We start from the raw sequence: 17,693 nt of genomic DNA, 5'->3' as shown, positions 1-17,693 counted from the left end.
AATCCTCATTAATCCCAGATTACGCCAAAGGTCTGAATATATAAAAGGAAAAAACTGACTGGACTGACTAATCTATCAACGCACAGCTCAAACTACTGGACGGATCGAGCTGAAATTTGGAATGCAGATAGCTTTTATGACGCGACGTAGACATCCGCTAAGAAAGGGTATTGAAATAAATCCCTAAGGGGGTAAAATAGGGTTGAAATTTGTGTAGTGCACGCGGTCGAAGTCGCGGGTGTAAGCTATTATTTCAATAAGTAGGTGAGAAAGATTTTATATCTTAGTTGGAGGCCCTAAAGGTATGTTTTGTAAAATTAACGAAAAGTAATCAACTTACACCACTATTGGTGTAAGTTGATTACTTTTCGATTACTTTACTTACTTTACCATAGATAACAGATCTATTATCTGTGATTAGTACTATCTACTGAGAAAACTTATTTTCCGGCGATGGACATACGCTACTTTTCATCCTCAAAAACGAATCGAATGAACTTATATTGTCTAAGATAATTTCCTCAGTTACGTAACTTTTCTTGATTTTCATCCACTTTAACAACTTTCTGTCGTTTTATAAAGCAGAGAACATTGATCCATACAAACGAAACCGATGCCACGTAAACAACTCGTAGGTGGCCGGGAACAAAAAGAAGTTGATGGGTTGGCCCGGAATCCAGAAGGCTGGGTTAGCGACGACGTCTTCCAGTACTTGTCCTTTAGCTCTTCGAAAACGTCTTCTTTGCGCTCTAGAACTCCCAGCACTGAAAGGAAGTACAAAGATAATTATATTGTTTGATTTGAAAATTGAAATGGTTTCTCACATTTTTCTCAATCTTTTGGGTATTTGTAACCTAATTTCTACTTGACTAAATTGCACTTGTCCGTTTGTCGCTGTGACATCTGAATTGCTGAACGTAATTACTTCAAATCTCTACATATAAAAATGAATCGCTAAAATTGCTCATCGCAAATCTCGAGGACAGCTGAAACCGATTTCGCTTATTCTTTTTTTATAATATTCCTTGAAGTACGAGGAAGGTTCTTACGGGAAGAAAAATTTAAAAAAAATTTAATCGACTAAGCGGTACGAAGTTCGCCGGGGCAGCTAGTTTCGACATAATAAATATTATGTAAACTGATGGCCTTCAGCCGAATATGCATAAATGAAAAATATAAGAAGCTTTATTTCAGGGGGGCTCCTATACGATATAATTATAATATAATAATCCTTTATTTAAAAGTTTGAAAAACCCAATACAATCTAAATATATAAAAGGCAAAGGTTGACTTACTGATCTATCAACGCACAGCTCAAACTACTGGATGGATTGGACTGAAATTTGGCATGCAGGTATGCCCAAATTTTCATGCAGATGCAAATATGCAGGGATGCCTACGTCATCCTTTCTTAGCGTATGCCTACGTCATCCGCTAAGAAAGGATTAGGAACCCGCTAGGGGCTGAAACAGGGGTTTGACATTTGTGTAGTCACCGCGGACTGAAGTCGCGGAGCATAAGCTAGTACTAAACATATAATAATGACAGACTCACACGTATAGAAGGCTGCTAGCAACGTTGGAGAACATGATGAGTTGATCTGACCCCACTTTAGCTGCTACAGCTTCACAGCTGTTCCAACAAACTTCTATCCAGGTAATTTGTACCCTTGATAAGTAAAAATAAAATTTTTGGGGTAATTTTTGAGTACCTACCCTCTCTCATCTCACCCATCGTCGGGCTACTGCTTGAGAACGTGTCTCCTCTCAATATGAGATGGGTTTCTTCTTGTGTAGAAGCGTCTCTACTTAGTGTAGAATCAATGACTTTCTCATACATTGTGTAAATTATAAACCACTTGTGTTTCTAATGTTTAGGTACGAATATGTAGGTAGGTACTATTCAAATTTCAAACGGAAGCATACATTTACATAGGTAGGTAAACGAGTTCTCTCTCTTTGTATAAAATATGGAAAAAGTGTTTCAAAGTTTTCTTTCCATACTGCGGTTAATCTTTACAAACCTGAACGTTTTCTCCTAATGCGTTTAGTTGCCTTACATGACTTCACAAAAATTGAAGGACATAGGTTATAGTAAATATATAAAAGGAAAGGTGACTGACTGAATCTGCGTAATATCAGCTACAGCCTAAACCGCTTGTCCTAGAGACATGAAATTTTGAGGTTGTGTTCTTTGTAAAGAGTAGTATCCACTAAGAAAGGATTTTTCGAAATACCACCCCTAAGTGGGTTAAATAGGGGATGAAAATTTGTATGAAAGTCTGTCATTTTTCAAGTTATTTGCATGAAAATTAGCGTTTGGGTTTTCGGTCACAAATGATGAAATATGTGGTTTCCAGGATTTTTGGATAAGTTCAACCCCACCTCAATTTTCTAAATTTCCCCACCGAGCGAAGCCGGGGCGGGTAGCCTAAGTAGTACAATATAATATTATAATCCATCCTACATGAATTTAACTCACCAGTAATATAGTGTAGGTGCATACAAGCAACTGCCGACTGCAACGATGCGACCAGCTGATGCAAAATCGAACTCAGGCTTTTCCGGCTGAAAATGTGTAAGGAATCGTCAAGTAAAATATTTTCTTTTACAATAAGTAAACTAGGGAGAGATGTAAGTATTATTTTATAGAATCTTTAAAATCAATTTAAAATAATAATAATTACTTACCTAGCTCTGTTTCTAAATTCAAATTAAATCAAATCAAAATAAATTAGAATGCAAATGTCTGACTTTGGTTGGTACTGCAAAACGCAGATTTTACCATAATATAAATGGTACTAGGCATTTGGTCTTCAACGAGTGTGTGTGAGTGGTAGATGCAGCTGACGATTCAAAAATACTTATAAAAGTTTAATTGTAAAAAATATTTTTATTTATTTATAATATTACCTATGCAAATTGTACAAAATAAATTACCCATAGGTATTTTGTTGTAAGTGTGACAATGGCGTAGCAGAAAATAAGTTTAACGAGGTGGATCATTAGTGGACTAATTAGGTAATAGCAATATTGATACGTCACGGATCGGCAGACTTCACACATATTTGAGAACATTATGGAGAATTGGAGAACTCTGAACTCTCAGGCATGCAGGTTTCCTCACGATGTTATCCATCACCGTTGAAGCAAGTGATATTTAATTGCTAACATAGCTCTGAAAAGTTTGGGGTGCATTCCCGGGGATCGCACCTCCAACCTCCCAAATAGAAGGCGGACGTCTTAGCTACTGGGATAACACCACATTTCTTAGCAAACAATGCGGTTTTCAAAGTGCAATATATTTTTAAATGCTTATTGCTATAACATACGTACGTACAGTCAATGTATATGGCATTGTTGAATGTTGAATGGGTGCCGGGTGAAACGCAGACTCTATACACAATATTATAATCACCAGGAAGTGGGGACTCGTCACCAATGTTTGAACAAATGCTTGTGTGTCTTTAGAGATAAAAATAAACACATGGCATCACTCTAGAGTCTAGTCTCTAGCTTGGGTATGTGCTGAAATTCAGGCACAATCGTCACCGGTAGCGTGCCGAGCGGTCTAAGGCGCTGGTTTAAGGCACCAGTCTCTTCCGGAGGCGTGTGTTCGAATCCCACCGCTGCCAATATATTTTTGTTACTATATTTAAAATCAATTTTATAGCTACCTCTACATAGTGTGAGAGAGATAACTTATTTACAGCTTTAGGCAATGTACCAAATCCCATTTTCCATTTTACTATCATTTTTAGGGTTCCGCACCCAAAGGGAAAACGGGACCCTATTACTAAGACTCGGTTATCCGTCGTCTCTCACCAGCCTGTATCTCATGAACCGTCGACTACCTGCATGATTAATCTAGGTCAGCGGAAGTCATCAATCATTCATCATGAATCAACCCATCGCCGGCTCACTAACAGAGCACGGGGTCTCCTATCAGAGTGAGAAGGGTTTTGGCCATAGTCCACCACGCTGGCCAAGTGGCGGATTGGCAGACTTCACACACCCTTTGAGAACATTATGGAGAACTCTCAGGCAGCAGGTTTCCTCACGATGTTTTCCTTCACCGTTTAAAGCAAGTGATATTTTAATTACTTCAAAAACGCACATAACTCCGAAAAGCGGCGGGAAGTAGTACCTCAATAAGTTTTCTGCACAGATACGACAGCCGGACAGACAGACAGACAACGAAGTAATCCTATATTGCGATTCAGGAGATACAGGCTGCGCTGACAGGCAGACGGACGGACGGACTGGACAGCGTTAACCCTTCGGGTAAGAACCCTGAAAAATTGAATTAAAAAAAAGAGTAGCTAAACAGCCGGTGCGAGGGTCGCCATTCAAGCACCTTGGAAGTTGGGACCCCATCGTTTAAGCCGCTAGCTTTGCAACATTTTTGCTAAATCGGTTACACTGGTCTTTTACGAATAAATATATTGTATTTTTTTATTTGTACCAAAAATTATAATACTTAAAAAAGAAAAAGGTAAAAGTGGACAATGAAGCATTTATATCTCTACAAGAGATCTTTGCCAGTGACCCTTGGTAGTGGGAGAAGTAAAAAAGAAAGAAGAACCTTCAAAGATAATATTATTTTCTTTAAACCTAAGAATAGGTAGATAGGTACAACAAAAATAGGTGGGACGGGACTCTCTTTGATCACGTAGAGAACTTACCGAATAAAACTTATTAAAGGCCTGCTGGGACAGCTCTGCTGCAGTGTTAGAACGTTGCGTACACCACAGTGTTGGTGATGACGGCCTCCTCTTCAGGGAGTGACGCCACAAGTTAGCTAATTTGGATGCCATTGATACAACACCTGACAACATTAACGCAGACATAGAACATACTATTAGCGTACACCACAGTGTTGGTGATAACCGGCCTCCTCTTCAGGGAGTGACGCCACAAGTTAGCTAATTTCGACGCCATTGCTTCTACACCTGGCAACATTAACACAGACTTATAAAACGTAGCGTACTGTACACCACAGTGTTGGTTATGACCGGTCTCCTCTTCAGGGAGTGACGCCACAAGTTAGCTAATTTCGACGCCATTGCTTCTACACCTGGCAACATTAACACAGACTTACAGAACGTAGCGTACTGTACACACAGTGTTGGTGATGACCGGTCTCCTCTTCAGGGAGTGACGCCACAAGTTAGCTAATTTGGATGCCATTGCTACAAACACCTGACAACATTAACGCAGACATAGTATATACTATTAGCGTACACCACAGTGTTGGTGTTCTAACAAATAATTAGTATTTTCACCTTTCAAAGTAAGATAACTATACCAAATGGGGTATCATATGAAAGGGATTTACCTGTATATTATCTTCTTCTCTTATTAAAACAGATTTTTTAAATGCATAATAGTTTTTGATTTATCGTGCAAAACGTCGAAAAAAATACTCGAGTAGGTACGGAGCCCTCGGTTCACGAGTCTGACTCGCACTTGACCGGTTTTTTAAGTTTAGTGTAGGTACCCCTTATTAATACAAAAAACCTACACAAATATCGTAAGAAAACTAACATGACTGTATAACTGCACTGCTATGTATAAGTACGGTATATCTTGTTACGTGCGGCCTTTTCAGACGTTATCACTTATCATACTAGCGGAAGATGTTGTCAACAAAGAAATTCCTACTCTACCATTAGATTACTGAGTAGGCAATGACTGAATACATACGTAAACTAATTTAAATATATCATGGCCTCGAAAACCTAAAGAATCTTATGGCAAACAAGTTTTTTTTATAAAATTCAAAAAAAGAATAAGACTCTTGTAACTTACCGACACGTTCTGAACCTAAAATATAGTTAACAATATGTGCGCCAATTATAATTACAGGGAATTTTTGAATTTCACAATTTTTCAGTTTAAACCTTACGTCTTATTATGTTTTACAAACCCCACTATCATCAATTTATTTAACTTGATTATAACAGTATACCACCTTTAATAAAAAATAAAATAGGTACACATTTTATAAGAATTACTTATTATTCTCTTATAATTTACACACTCTATATTTGAAACACGAATTACGTATGACACTGTGATTTGGCGCCTATTTTAGTATTATTGGTATTTATTTTGATTTTATATTAATTTCACTTATATTATTATTATATTGTATGATATAACATTCCGGTAACGTTACGCTATCTACACTGAGCGACCCTCCATCACACTCATAGGCGACACAATTGACTTCAATGGAATAATTTAATATCTACGTAGTCACGATTTACTAGGTACCTATATAAAGAGGAGCTGGCAAACAAACGGTGTAATTGCACGAAATAATTTTTACAGGATGAGCAAAAACTAAATGAAAACTATTGGAATTGTACTGTTATGACCGAAATCACGAACTTTGGACTCAATTTTATTATGTTTTGTCGACCTCCCTGGCGCAGTGGTAAGCACTTTTTGTTGTTTCGGATTGACTATGCTGCGTAGGCCCTATTGGCCGCTACAGCGTCACCGGGGGGGAAGCACTGTGCACTGTGTGGCTTATTAGTGGGAGTATCAAGTGGGACTTATCCGTGTACTTACGGAATGGATTTTTGAAAATGAATGTTCAAGTTTTATAGGTCTTTCGGTTCATTTTTTAAAAAGCGGCAACCCCAAAAAAATAGTTTTTGAATTCGTCGCTCCGTTGCGACGTGATTGAAGGACAAACCAACCTATACCTACGTTCTATACTGTAGTCTGTAGCAATACTTAACTATGTTTTCTCACAACTGGATTATTTCTTTAAGTAGGTAACTAATTAGTTAATACCTAATCGTTGCAGCTAGGCACTGAGGGACAAATCTCTGTGGTTTTTTTCGGTGTTTTTTTGAATTGTACCTATTTTGATTTGATAAAAACCAACAAACCAATAAACCAACAAACAAACACACTTTCGCATTTATAATAAGGGTACTGATTTCGATAAAATAGTGTGCTGAAACCGAAAAAACTCTAGAGCCGTCAATCGCCTCGTAAATATGCAATAGCGAAAGTTCTTCTTACGTTCTTGGATGTTATATTATTGACATTGACATTATCAAAAATGCTTACGAAAACTATTATAATTTTAGAGAACATTTCATAAAAACTCTATATTATTTTTACTCTATAAAGTTTTACATTTATTGCCAAAGAAATTACTTACTTAACCGTTTATTTTTAGTAACATAAAAATTATTGGATGATTATTGTAAGTCTTTATTTTTATACTGTTTTCGCTCTAAAACCTAATATTTATAATATAGGAAGGAATATTTATCCTCTATAATAACAATACTTATAGGAAGTCAAGTGACACATTGATCCTACCTACCTACATTTATAATTGCGTTACTCCTAAATAAATAAGTCAGACATAAGTAAGCCTCCAAATTTTAATTAATTAGGTAAGTAAATATTTGTATGTAACTACTAAATAGGTACGTAGAGTCATAAGTGCTTTTGAGTTATCAGAGATGAAATTATTTGATAAATATTCCTTGTAGTGGATAATATTCCACTTTAGGTTACATACGATAAAGCTATACAATAAACATAAGGCACAGAGGCAAAGAGAAGGCACAAATTACCTACCTAGTTAAGGTAGGATAATGCATCTTGCATCGTGCACGACAAGCAGTAAGTACCGTTAGTATGAGCACAGAATATATAATAGTACTAAACGTATGAGCTAGAAAACATACATTGTCTGAAATAACACTAGGTTGGTACATTTTCTCTCTATTTGTACAAGAAAAACAAAGAGATCCAAGCATTTAATTTAAAAATAAGCAATTGTTACAGCTGCCTGTGTCTTACAATATTAAGGTTGACCAACAAAGTTACAACACAATTTGAAAATAGAAAACAATTTAAACAACATTTGCAATATAAGCTGCGTTTTTTGATAAAACAAAAGTTTTGCAATTAAAATTGCAAAAAAAAAATAGTAATTCATGAGTTAGAAATAAGTTCTCATTTATCTAACTCTATGCCTTAAATCTAAATCCTAAGAGTGAATAGTCACTTAAAATAGCACCTGTTGCGCATTAACACCGAATTCTCTAAACTCTGATCAACATCAACTCATCACGTCATATTATAGTGTTAGTGTAGCTAATATTTCCATACTTAAAAATACTTGTGTCTACTGTAAAATTCTTAATAAAAAATTAACGAGAAATGCATAGTAATCTATCCATAAAGTTATTTTACATTATGGATCGTAAAGTTTAAATTTTAAATATCTTGCGGGGAGGAGGGCGCCCGTGATCGCTCCGTGCCAGGTAACAGGATGGTACGGCTATGCGCAGTGTGCGTACGTGCGATTTTGTGGACAAAAATGATTTGCTGCTTACATTACGAAACCTCTTTGAAATACGACTGTAAAACAAATATATTTTATTTTAATACGGAGACTCTATTTTAAAAACAGAGAAGTTGTACTGTTTCCTTGTATTCAGTTATACTATTACGCAGATTGCTATATTATTCACGTCACTATCGCTCTATCATCCACTCGTGTATGACAACAACTGCTTCTTGATGGCTGTACTTATGTCTTCTTCACAAAATCAGAATCTTAAATATAGTGGTTCGCCCTGACCTTGCGGTACCCCATAATCTATTCTCTCATAAAGGCGCCTTCTATCAACATTATTGTGAAGTTATGTCAAAATGCTGATGCCCAATAAAAATAAATAATTTTGTTTCTTTATAATATTTAGTTATCTAATTTTAGTATTGTTGGTCAAGTACAGGATATACAAAAGTTTAAGTTTCTAATATGTAGCCATTTTTGACATATAGCGTCGAATTCAATCTCCACTTTAAAGCACCCCATTTCATATGGAATCCCTTGAAATAAAGCTTTTTTATATTTTTTATGCATATTCCGCTGGAAGGCCATCAATTTACATATTATGTTTAAATTTGATGTACGTCAGAAGTATACATACGTACGTTCAGAATTCAGACAGTTATAAAGCTCTGACAGATGGACAGAGGGACGTGTGCAACTTAACTCAAGTAGACTCAGAGACCTGCTTCACTCAGTCAATTAAATAGAAAATTGCAGATAACAGAATAGTACACCTATCCATAACGCGCCTAATTGCCTACTGTATTTTGTATATGCTATGATGATAATGTTATGTGTCATAATATTGTTTCATTATCATAAAAACTCATAAAACAGTAGTACAAAAACCTGCCGTAAGTAGTACAAAAATCTTTATGCGGTAAGTATTCTTGTTACAAGCACATTCCAAAACACTCATTAACTTCACTTACAAATCAACCTATTTGCATTAGACAATGTTCAATAACTATAGCTATCTTAATATGGCTAATTGCGTTATAAATATTTGGCTTATACCCAACTGTTATCAATCATCGCAGTCAACCAACGTTTGGCTTGTCAACGGCTAATCGTTTGATAACTGACATACTATCGTCGCCATACTTGCTATTTCTACTAAATTTGTTGCTATTTCTGCATCTAAACAGACGCATTCACCTTGACCAAGTTATGGAAAAGACAAACAGTGTGCGTTCTTGAAGCTTAGTGGTCGTCCTCCCTCCCACGTCATACGTATCTCTTTCCAACGCCATCGCTCTATCTCTCTCTATCACCACATTCAGTCAACGCGCAACCAGCGTGTCAAATAGGTGTTTATTCGTGTGTATTATTTAAATAACTAAAAAACCTGTTTGTGTACATTATTTAATTCAAAGCCCGAAAACAATAACATTTATTATAAATCAGTGATAAGTACGTGGTTTCGTTATAAGTGTGACCATCTGTGTTAGTGTGTTTTGAAATAGTGAAAACCTGTGTCGGTCCTTGGTTGGAGGCTTTACGGCTTTCTGTCTTATACGTTGGATGGCAATAGTGGCCAAGGTATGTTTCAAATTTTTTACTCTATAAAGTCTCTATTATGTCTCTATTTATCGTATTATACAGGTCAATAATTTATTTTTTTTGGACTCTAATGTGATACTTAGTAAAAATCCTTTTTTTTGTTTACTTTTTTTTTTCATACTTAAACAATGTTAAATGCTTGTTAATTAAATTCTATTATTTATAGTACGACTGATAATATCAATATTAAGTGTGTAGGTTTGTAATACTTATGTATCTATGTATGTAGAGTCACTGTATTTGTGAAGTTTGTAAGTACTAGTACAATTTTTCCTTCTAAATTTACTTATTTATTTTCCACTCTAATATATTCATATATCCTGGTAGAGTTAGCTATTTAGAGTTTTTCTACTCTGTCTGCACAAACTTATATTCAACGGTATAATTTTTTTTACTATTACTCTAAACTGTATGTACACCTACTACTATATTATATCTGCTTTTAATCTTTATGCATTTTAAAAAAAATTACATATTTATAATTACTTGTATTACAAAATCCACACTCTATTTATAAAGAAACTCTATTTTTTGAATGTCCTACTAACATTCTAAAATAGAGTTTTTTTTTATTTTAAACTAAAAAAATAATAATTATACACTAAGGCTATAGAACGCAGTACCCATCTTATACCTAAATGAGAAAGTGTGTTTGTTTGTTGGTTTATTGGTTTGTTGTAGTTTGTCCTTCGATCACGTCGCACGGAAGGCAATGGCTCGGACTTGATTTTTTTGAGCATGGGTAGGTATATTTAAAGGACGAGCTCGGCTACTTTTTATCCCAGAAGGTCAAAGAGTTCCACGGGATTTTTTAAAACTAAATTCACGCCTACGAAGTTGCGGGCATCAGCTAGTCTTTAAAAATAGAAAATACTGACAACTGACTCTGCCTTTATAGAAAAAAAACTATAAAAAAATTTGAATTCATTTAACAACCTAAGGACTACTTAATTAGGTAATGAATTATGGCAATTAGTTAATTCTCCCGGGAAAATTTAATGGCGTTGGCGCGTGTGAACATAGCTCTTTTGCGAGCTGCACCGCAGATGTTTATGTTTTAAATTCCATTGACATCGGTCGCGTAACATTCGTGAAAGTTGAATTAATGTGACAAATACATTTCCTATTTATATCAGCATTCGAATCGCTTAAATTCCTATACTACCTAGGTATCTAGTTCGGTTATACAAGGATCAGTCGTAGATGTAACTTTTTATAACTTAACTAAGAATTTGTTAGGTAGGCCGTAGGTTACTTACTTCTTTCTTCGAGGCGTTTTTTTACCAGACCTTCCCGCAATTTTAATTACCTACTTAAGTATATGTAGGTATATATGTAGGTATCTACTAAATAAAATAAAATAAAAAACACAAAATACTACCTACCTGTCTAACCTATTTGTACAATCTCCTAAATATTATATAAAGGAAAAGGTGGCTGACTGACTGACTGATCTATCAACCGCACAGCTAGCTCAAACTACTGGACGGATTTTGCTGAAATTTGGCATGCAGAATACAGATAGCTATTAGGTATGACGTAGGCATCCGCTTAAAAAGGATTTTTTTGAAATTCAACCCCTTTAGGGGTGTGAAATAGGGGTTTGAAATTTGTGTAGTCCACGCGGATGAAGTCGCGAGCATAAGCTATTTACGTAAAACGTGGAATTTAGTTTTTAGGATAGCTACGAATATCTATTAACAGGTAGGTGTGCTCTATATACCTATGTATATCTAATAAATAGATATGTTCGCGTGGTAAATACGACGTAGAAATAGGAAAATTAAATATCATAAAACAGTTCCCCGCGGGTAACGCCGGATGCGTCCACAATATCCAACGCACGAAGACAGGTTACTTTGGTCCTTCGCAACTCGGATTAGTGTTCATAGCGTAGACGACTAACTTACGTAAAAACACGTTAATTAGAACAGCTAGAGCAGAGGACCACGCGGGACAGCTTAATCCAAGTTGAAGACTCAAAATAGTATAAAAGCGTAGTTTTTTATCTATCACCAATAAGTTGAAAAGTTCAGCAAGGATAGAACGGGTACAATAGTAACGATGCTAACAGGTGTGCTGTCACGTGCATAGAGGGTCGCGTTATTGTTGTTTGCCGTACTGCCTGCACGTAACGGATATAGAAGGGTCGTTACCATCACGCACCTACGACCTCAAAAATACAGTTTCAATTTGGCTAAGTAGATTGTTGTATACCTAAGCAAACCTAAGTTACTGAAACTTTGAAGCGACGCTAGGACAGCTTAGTATTTATAAAATCGCCACAAATAAGTTTGAAGACCTTAATTAACAATGATTAAAACAGCAGTTTTTTTACTATCAGCAAAATTTGAACAGGTTGGCCAAGAATGGAACGGGTACATAACCGATGCTAACAGGTGTGCTGTCAAGTGCATAGAGGTTCGCGTTATCGTTTGTTTTGCCGTTTACCTGCCCACCGTAACGATATCGAAGGGTCGCTACCGCATCCCGCAGACCTTCAAAGACAGTATGTCCGTGAAAAACAATTTCACTCGCCAAACTCTATGGGTCAACTGTCATGTCAAAAGTACGGTTCACCTTTAAAATAAGGACTGAAATCTTAGTGGGAAACTGTGGATAGTGTAGTGGTTAAAACGTCTGTCCTCCTATTAGGAGGGTCGCGGGTTCGATCCCCGGGCACGTACTTCTAACTTTTCGTGTGCGTTTTAAGTAATTAAATAAGTATCTGCTTTAACGGTGAAGGGAAAACATCGTGAGGAAACTGCACACCTGAGAGGTTCTTCATAAAGGTGTTGTAAAGTCTGCCAATCGGCACTTGGCCAGCGTGGTAGACTATGGCCAAACCCAGTCTCATTCTGAGAGGAGACCCGTGCTCTGTAGTGAGCGGCGATGGGTGATCATGATCTTTTCTTGCCGGCATCATTTAGCTCTTAATTTAACAAAATGCGTTGACAATGAAGCCTGCCTACAATAATTTGAAAATATGACGTCACAAGTCTGTTTACAGCATTCAATAAACTAAAGGTAAAGTGGTAAAGTGTGACCGTGGGACTGTGAGTCACGCTTTCGAAATGCGTCGTGATGTCACACTGGTATGCGATACAGCACAACTGCAGTCGGCTACAGAACAAAAGGTCTCGGTGTATAATTATTACATAACGGATACTTATTCATGATTCTGATGTGGTTTTTCTTATTGTACATTTTCTTCATTCAAATAATTTTTGTTATGGCTCTCTTTAGTTACGACAGCTAGCATTCAATAAATGAAATGTGAAAAGTCCCCATCGATCCGACATTTGTAAAAAAAGATATTCAAGGTCAAAGTTCAAAAATTGTTTTGTACAAAACGGGCACATACCTACTTACCTGATATTTTTTTTTTTTTTTGTGATTTTATACTTGGCAAACATATTTTTGTTGTAATAATTCTTTAAAAAATGATTAATTAGGCGATTTTTTAACTCCCGATTATTTTGACCCGTCAGTCACATGAGTCGTAGTCACGACGGGACTGCAGTGCTGCGATTGGTGAAGTTCGAGCGAGCTGTCATGGGTAGTACCGATCTACCCTCTTTCTTGTTCTTTTCGCTTGAACTTCACGAGCTGTCCGGCAAAATACACTCACAACGTTTACTTTGGATTATCGTGATTATCATTAACTTTGGATGTCGTACGATGCTGTCCTGGTTTGCACATTTCTACCACTGGATTCCTCGTACATGTGACTTTTATACCTAGGTACTTGAGAGCTGTGCTGAGGTTTCCAAATTCAAGAGAGCTATTCTACGGGCCATTCTGTCTGCCTTGTTCTTTATACCCCGTCGTTTTTTATCCAAACAATCTGAAATCCATTCATTAACCACGATTCAATTGAATAGTTGTTGATAAACATGAAGATCTCAATTGGCCGCGTGTTTACAATGCGTAACCTAGGTTTATAAACATCGCGAGCTCGCGGTCGCCCACGCGAAATTCCATAAACCTATTTTTGCGGGGACAAATAATTGAAATAAAATCTGTATTTTAAGCTGAAATTAGGGCATGCAATTTTTGTATAATTCACGATTTATTTATCTAAGTAATCGTATGGCATTTGACTTATAACAAGCGTGTTAGGTATGAAATAATATCGAGAGAGGAATGCAGAAAATTTTGAACCTATCCACCACACCCACCACATCCCGATCCTACAGCAAAATGAATAGTTTGCACCTGCCTCGTACAGTTGTCTGGATGCCGTCTAAACAGATTATGAACAGAATCGGCATTGCTGCTGCGACCTATCTTTTTGCTGTAATGTGGTTGATGGAAACCTTCTTCCGCTCTCTGTGGCTGTGACGAGGAGGACCACACCGATTCGAACCCAACAACCAAAACTCTACATCTACATCAGATTAGTACCTAATAATGATACTTACTTTATTCATTGGCCTATACTGCCCAAGGTACACCTATTAGGTATGTATTTTATTTAATAGGTGGTAATATGCTTTGGTGTTATTACGTATTATAAAGATCGACGGTTATTACTGTACCCTAGGGTCTCAGTATATTCAAAAAAATTGAGGATACTATTATATTTTTGTAGGTAAACTTCATAGCTAGATAATTTTTTCCTAAACGTATGTTTTTGTGGTATACAAGTTGGTTTTGTTTCTTCTGAATATGAAGAGTGAAAATGTGAAGTGCGAAAAACTGGTAAAGTTTGTCTGTTTAGACAATGTTTTAGTTTTTTTTATAATTTCCATCAAGTCGCACCTGCTCTTTTAAATAATTTTAACATAACTTAGTAACAAACTGTTTAATAAATATTAAATATCGAGGCTAACCCTAAAATCTAGGCTAAGTATGTCAAAGTCACGTAACTTGCTGTAGGTACCTTTTATAAACACGGAGTACCTACTAAACACTAACTCAATTCGGGAGGCATGGCTGGTGCGATCAATTAACAATTTTTAGGGTGCCGTAACTCAAATGGAAAACGGGAGTGCGAGTCAGGCTCGCGCAACGAGTGTTCCGTACTACAGTCGTATTTTATTTACATATTGCACGATAATTCAAAAACTATGATGTATAAAAAAAAAAAAACTGTTTTAGAATGCACAGATGAAGACCTTTCACACTTTCACATGATACCCCACTTGATATAGTTATCTTACTTCGAAAATTGAAAATACTAATTATTAGTTCATGACCACAATTTAATTTTTTTTTGTGTGAGCTAACCACAAATCTCACGGTTTTCAGATTTTTCCCCGAATGTCTGCTACAAGAACCTACCTAACCAAGACCTACATACATATCTACCAAATTCATGATTCTAGGTCAACGGGAAGTACATGTAGGTTTTTTTGGACAGACCGACAGACAGACAGCCAACAAGTGATCCTATAAGGGTTCGTTTTTCTTTTGAGGTACCGAACCCCTAAAAAAGGTACGTAGCTACTGACTCTACACTTTCAGTCTAGGAGGAATACCGAATACGTATCCGGTTGGAAAACTGCAACATGTTTTTTGAATTATGGTCGACAAGGTATCTATAGTATATCTATCTATACTTATAGTCTATCTATACTCTATAGTCACCTAGTTATTGGGAGAGAACCTTTACAACTTGACCAGAACAATTGGATTAGTACGACGCACTTCCTGTTCACGTCGATTTCCCTTCACCTTTTAACGCAATTATAGTGTAAATTGAAAAGATAACTGAACATAAATTAAGTTTAGAAAGGTACATTCTACGTCTTGTCACACAAACTGCCCAAAAAAGGAGTGTAGGTAATGTTTTCAGGATTTAAAATAACCGCGTAGGTTAAATTAGTCGTGGTATATACCCGTTATCTACATTTAAATAGGCTACTTTTATCACGGAAAATCAAAGAGTTCCCACCGGGATTTTGAAAAACCGAAATCGACGCGGACGACGTCGCTGGCATCATCTAGTATTTTAACAAACCAAACTGACTCCCTCGACGATAGCACACTAAAGGTAGCTATTTAAGTTATAAAATGAGTAGTTACTACATTATCAAACCTATCATTGTCGTAGTTTACAAGATTCGCATAATTTCTCACGCAACAACAACGACATGAACGAATCGCCCGACTCCCAAGGGAAAGGTTAGGATGACCCTCACTTCCACGGCGAGGCAAGCCGCACAAAAACCTTCTCAAGCATTCCAGTGTACCAAACAGGATGGTGACACGCTATCCTGAACACTTCTCTAGGTGCGAGTGCCATGGTCAATAGGTTGGTATACTAACTAAACTATTTTCTTTGACCAATTTATTATGACCGTGTACCTACTACAGCTAGCTGTGATAGCCTAGTGGTTAGGACGTCCGCCTTCCAATCGGAGGTCGGAGGTTCGATCCCGGGCACTCACCTCTAACTTTTCGGAGTTATGTGCGTTTTTAAGTAATTAAAATATCACTTGCTTTAACGGTGAAGGAAAACTGCATGCCTGAGAGTTCTCCATAATGTTCTCAAAGGTGTGAAGTCTGCCAATCCGCACTTGGCCAGCGTGGTAGACTATGGCCAAAACCCTTCTCACTCTGAGAGAACCTGTGCTCTGAGACCTGTGCTCTGTAGTGAGCCGGTGATGGGTTGATCATGATGATGACCTACTACAGTTCTTGCAATTCACGAAGGCGAGTGAACTTTACTTGTAGTTACGTCGTTTACATGGGCATTGCGTAAGTGTGCGTGCACGTCGGACCAATCAGTCGCGAGCAAACGCGAGCAAACGTACACGTTTAGTGTACATTTTTAGTGGAACTTTTTGAGTTTTCGGGACCAAATGTATCCTAGGTATGTCATTTCCCGGGATGCAAGCTATCTCTGTACCAATTATAGAGATGTATAAACTATTTGTAAGTACAATTACTGTTTTACAAGCAATCAAGTAGCCAGTTATTTTACTAGACCCAATATTCTAGACGCATAGTACATAACTTAATCATATTTTTTTAATTCACCGACACAATTTTTACATCTCGCTCTCCCCAGATCAACAAATATCCATAAAATTGTATTTTGTAAAAAAGATATTCATACATTAAAAGTTATTGATGCAAATGAAATGATATAGGTAAATACAAGTAATATATTTAATTACTATCTCTCTCGTGATGAGGATGATGATGAAATATAGGTTTATATTATACTTAAGTATTCTTTGCAGTTTTATATGCCGTCTATGATTAGATAATGCATGTATGACGAGTGCTATCATTTTTCAAAATTTTGTAAAAATGCACAAAAATTAAAATTAAATAAAAATTCGAATCTTATCACTATTGCTACATAATCGCTACTTGATATACATTTCATATCAACATAATTTTGTATCAATGATATCATTTCTTTATCACTATTATATTGTAATGTGGTTTCACATGTTGGTAATAACTACCCATGTTTGTGTTGTTGGTTAGTTAGTTAGTTATTGGTTTGTCCTTCAATCACGTCGCAAAACGGAGCAACGGATTGACGTGATTTTTTGCATGGGTATAGTCAAAGACCTGGAGAGAGACATAGGCTACTTTTTATCCGGAAAATCAAAGAGTTCCCACGGGATTTTAAAAACCTAAATCCACGCGGACGAAGTCGCTGCCATCATCTAGTTTTAATAACATAAATCCACCAGTACCTACTGGCTACTTATATAAATGCGAAAGTGTGTCTCTCTATCTGTCTGCCCATCCATCCGTCCATCCGTCCGTCTGTCTGTCTGTCTGTCTGT

The 17,693-nt window shown here is 36.7% G+C and overlaps 2 protein-coding genes across 3 annotated transcripts in view; one reads left to right on the top strand and one right to left on the bottom strand.

Annotated features, from left to right (window-relative positions):
• Nucleotides 1-496: 496 nt before the first annotated feature.
• On the bottom strand, nucleotides 497-6,449 carry LOC117988131 (mpv17-like protein). The gene is given in 9 exon segments (XM_034975250.2): nucleotides 497-652; nucleotides 655-699; nucleotides 702-764; nucleotides 1,555-1,585; nucleotides 1,587-1,668; nucleotides 2,482-2,567; nucleotides 4,685-4,737; nucleotides 4,862-4,951; nucleotides 5,811-6,449. Coding segments are annotated over 8 exon segments (570 nt in total). The 5' UTR covers nucleotides 4,941-4,951; nucleotides 5,811-6,449; the 3' UTR covers nucleotides 497-521.
• A 3,203-nt stretch (nucleotides 6,450-9,652) lies between these two features.
• nuf (rab11 family-interacting protein nuf) overlaps nucleotides 9,653-17,693 on the top strand; it is a 94,942-nt gene continuing 86,901 nt past the window's right edge. For both annotated transcript variants that reach the window (XM_069502941.1, XM_069502940.1), the window contains exon 1: nucleotides 9,653-9,918. The gene's annotated coding sequence lies outside the window, so the exon portion shown is untranslated. The remainder of the gene's footprint in view (nucleotides 9,919-17,693) is intronic.

This window comes from Maniola hyperantus, chromosome 14, assembly GCF_902806685.2.
Source record: "Maniola hyperantus chromosome 14, iAphHyp1.2, whole genome shotgun sequence".
Lineage (NCBI taxonomy): Eukaryota > Metazoa > Arthropoda > Insecta > Lepidoptera > Nymphalidae > Maniola > Maniola hyperantus.
Note: the sequence above shows the minus strand (reverse complement) of the source record. Positions and strands in the feature narration are given on the sequence as shown.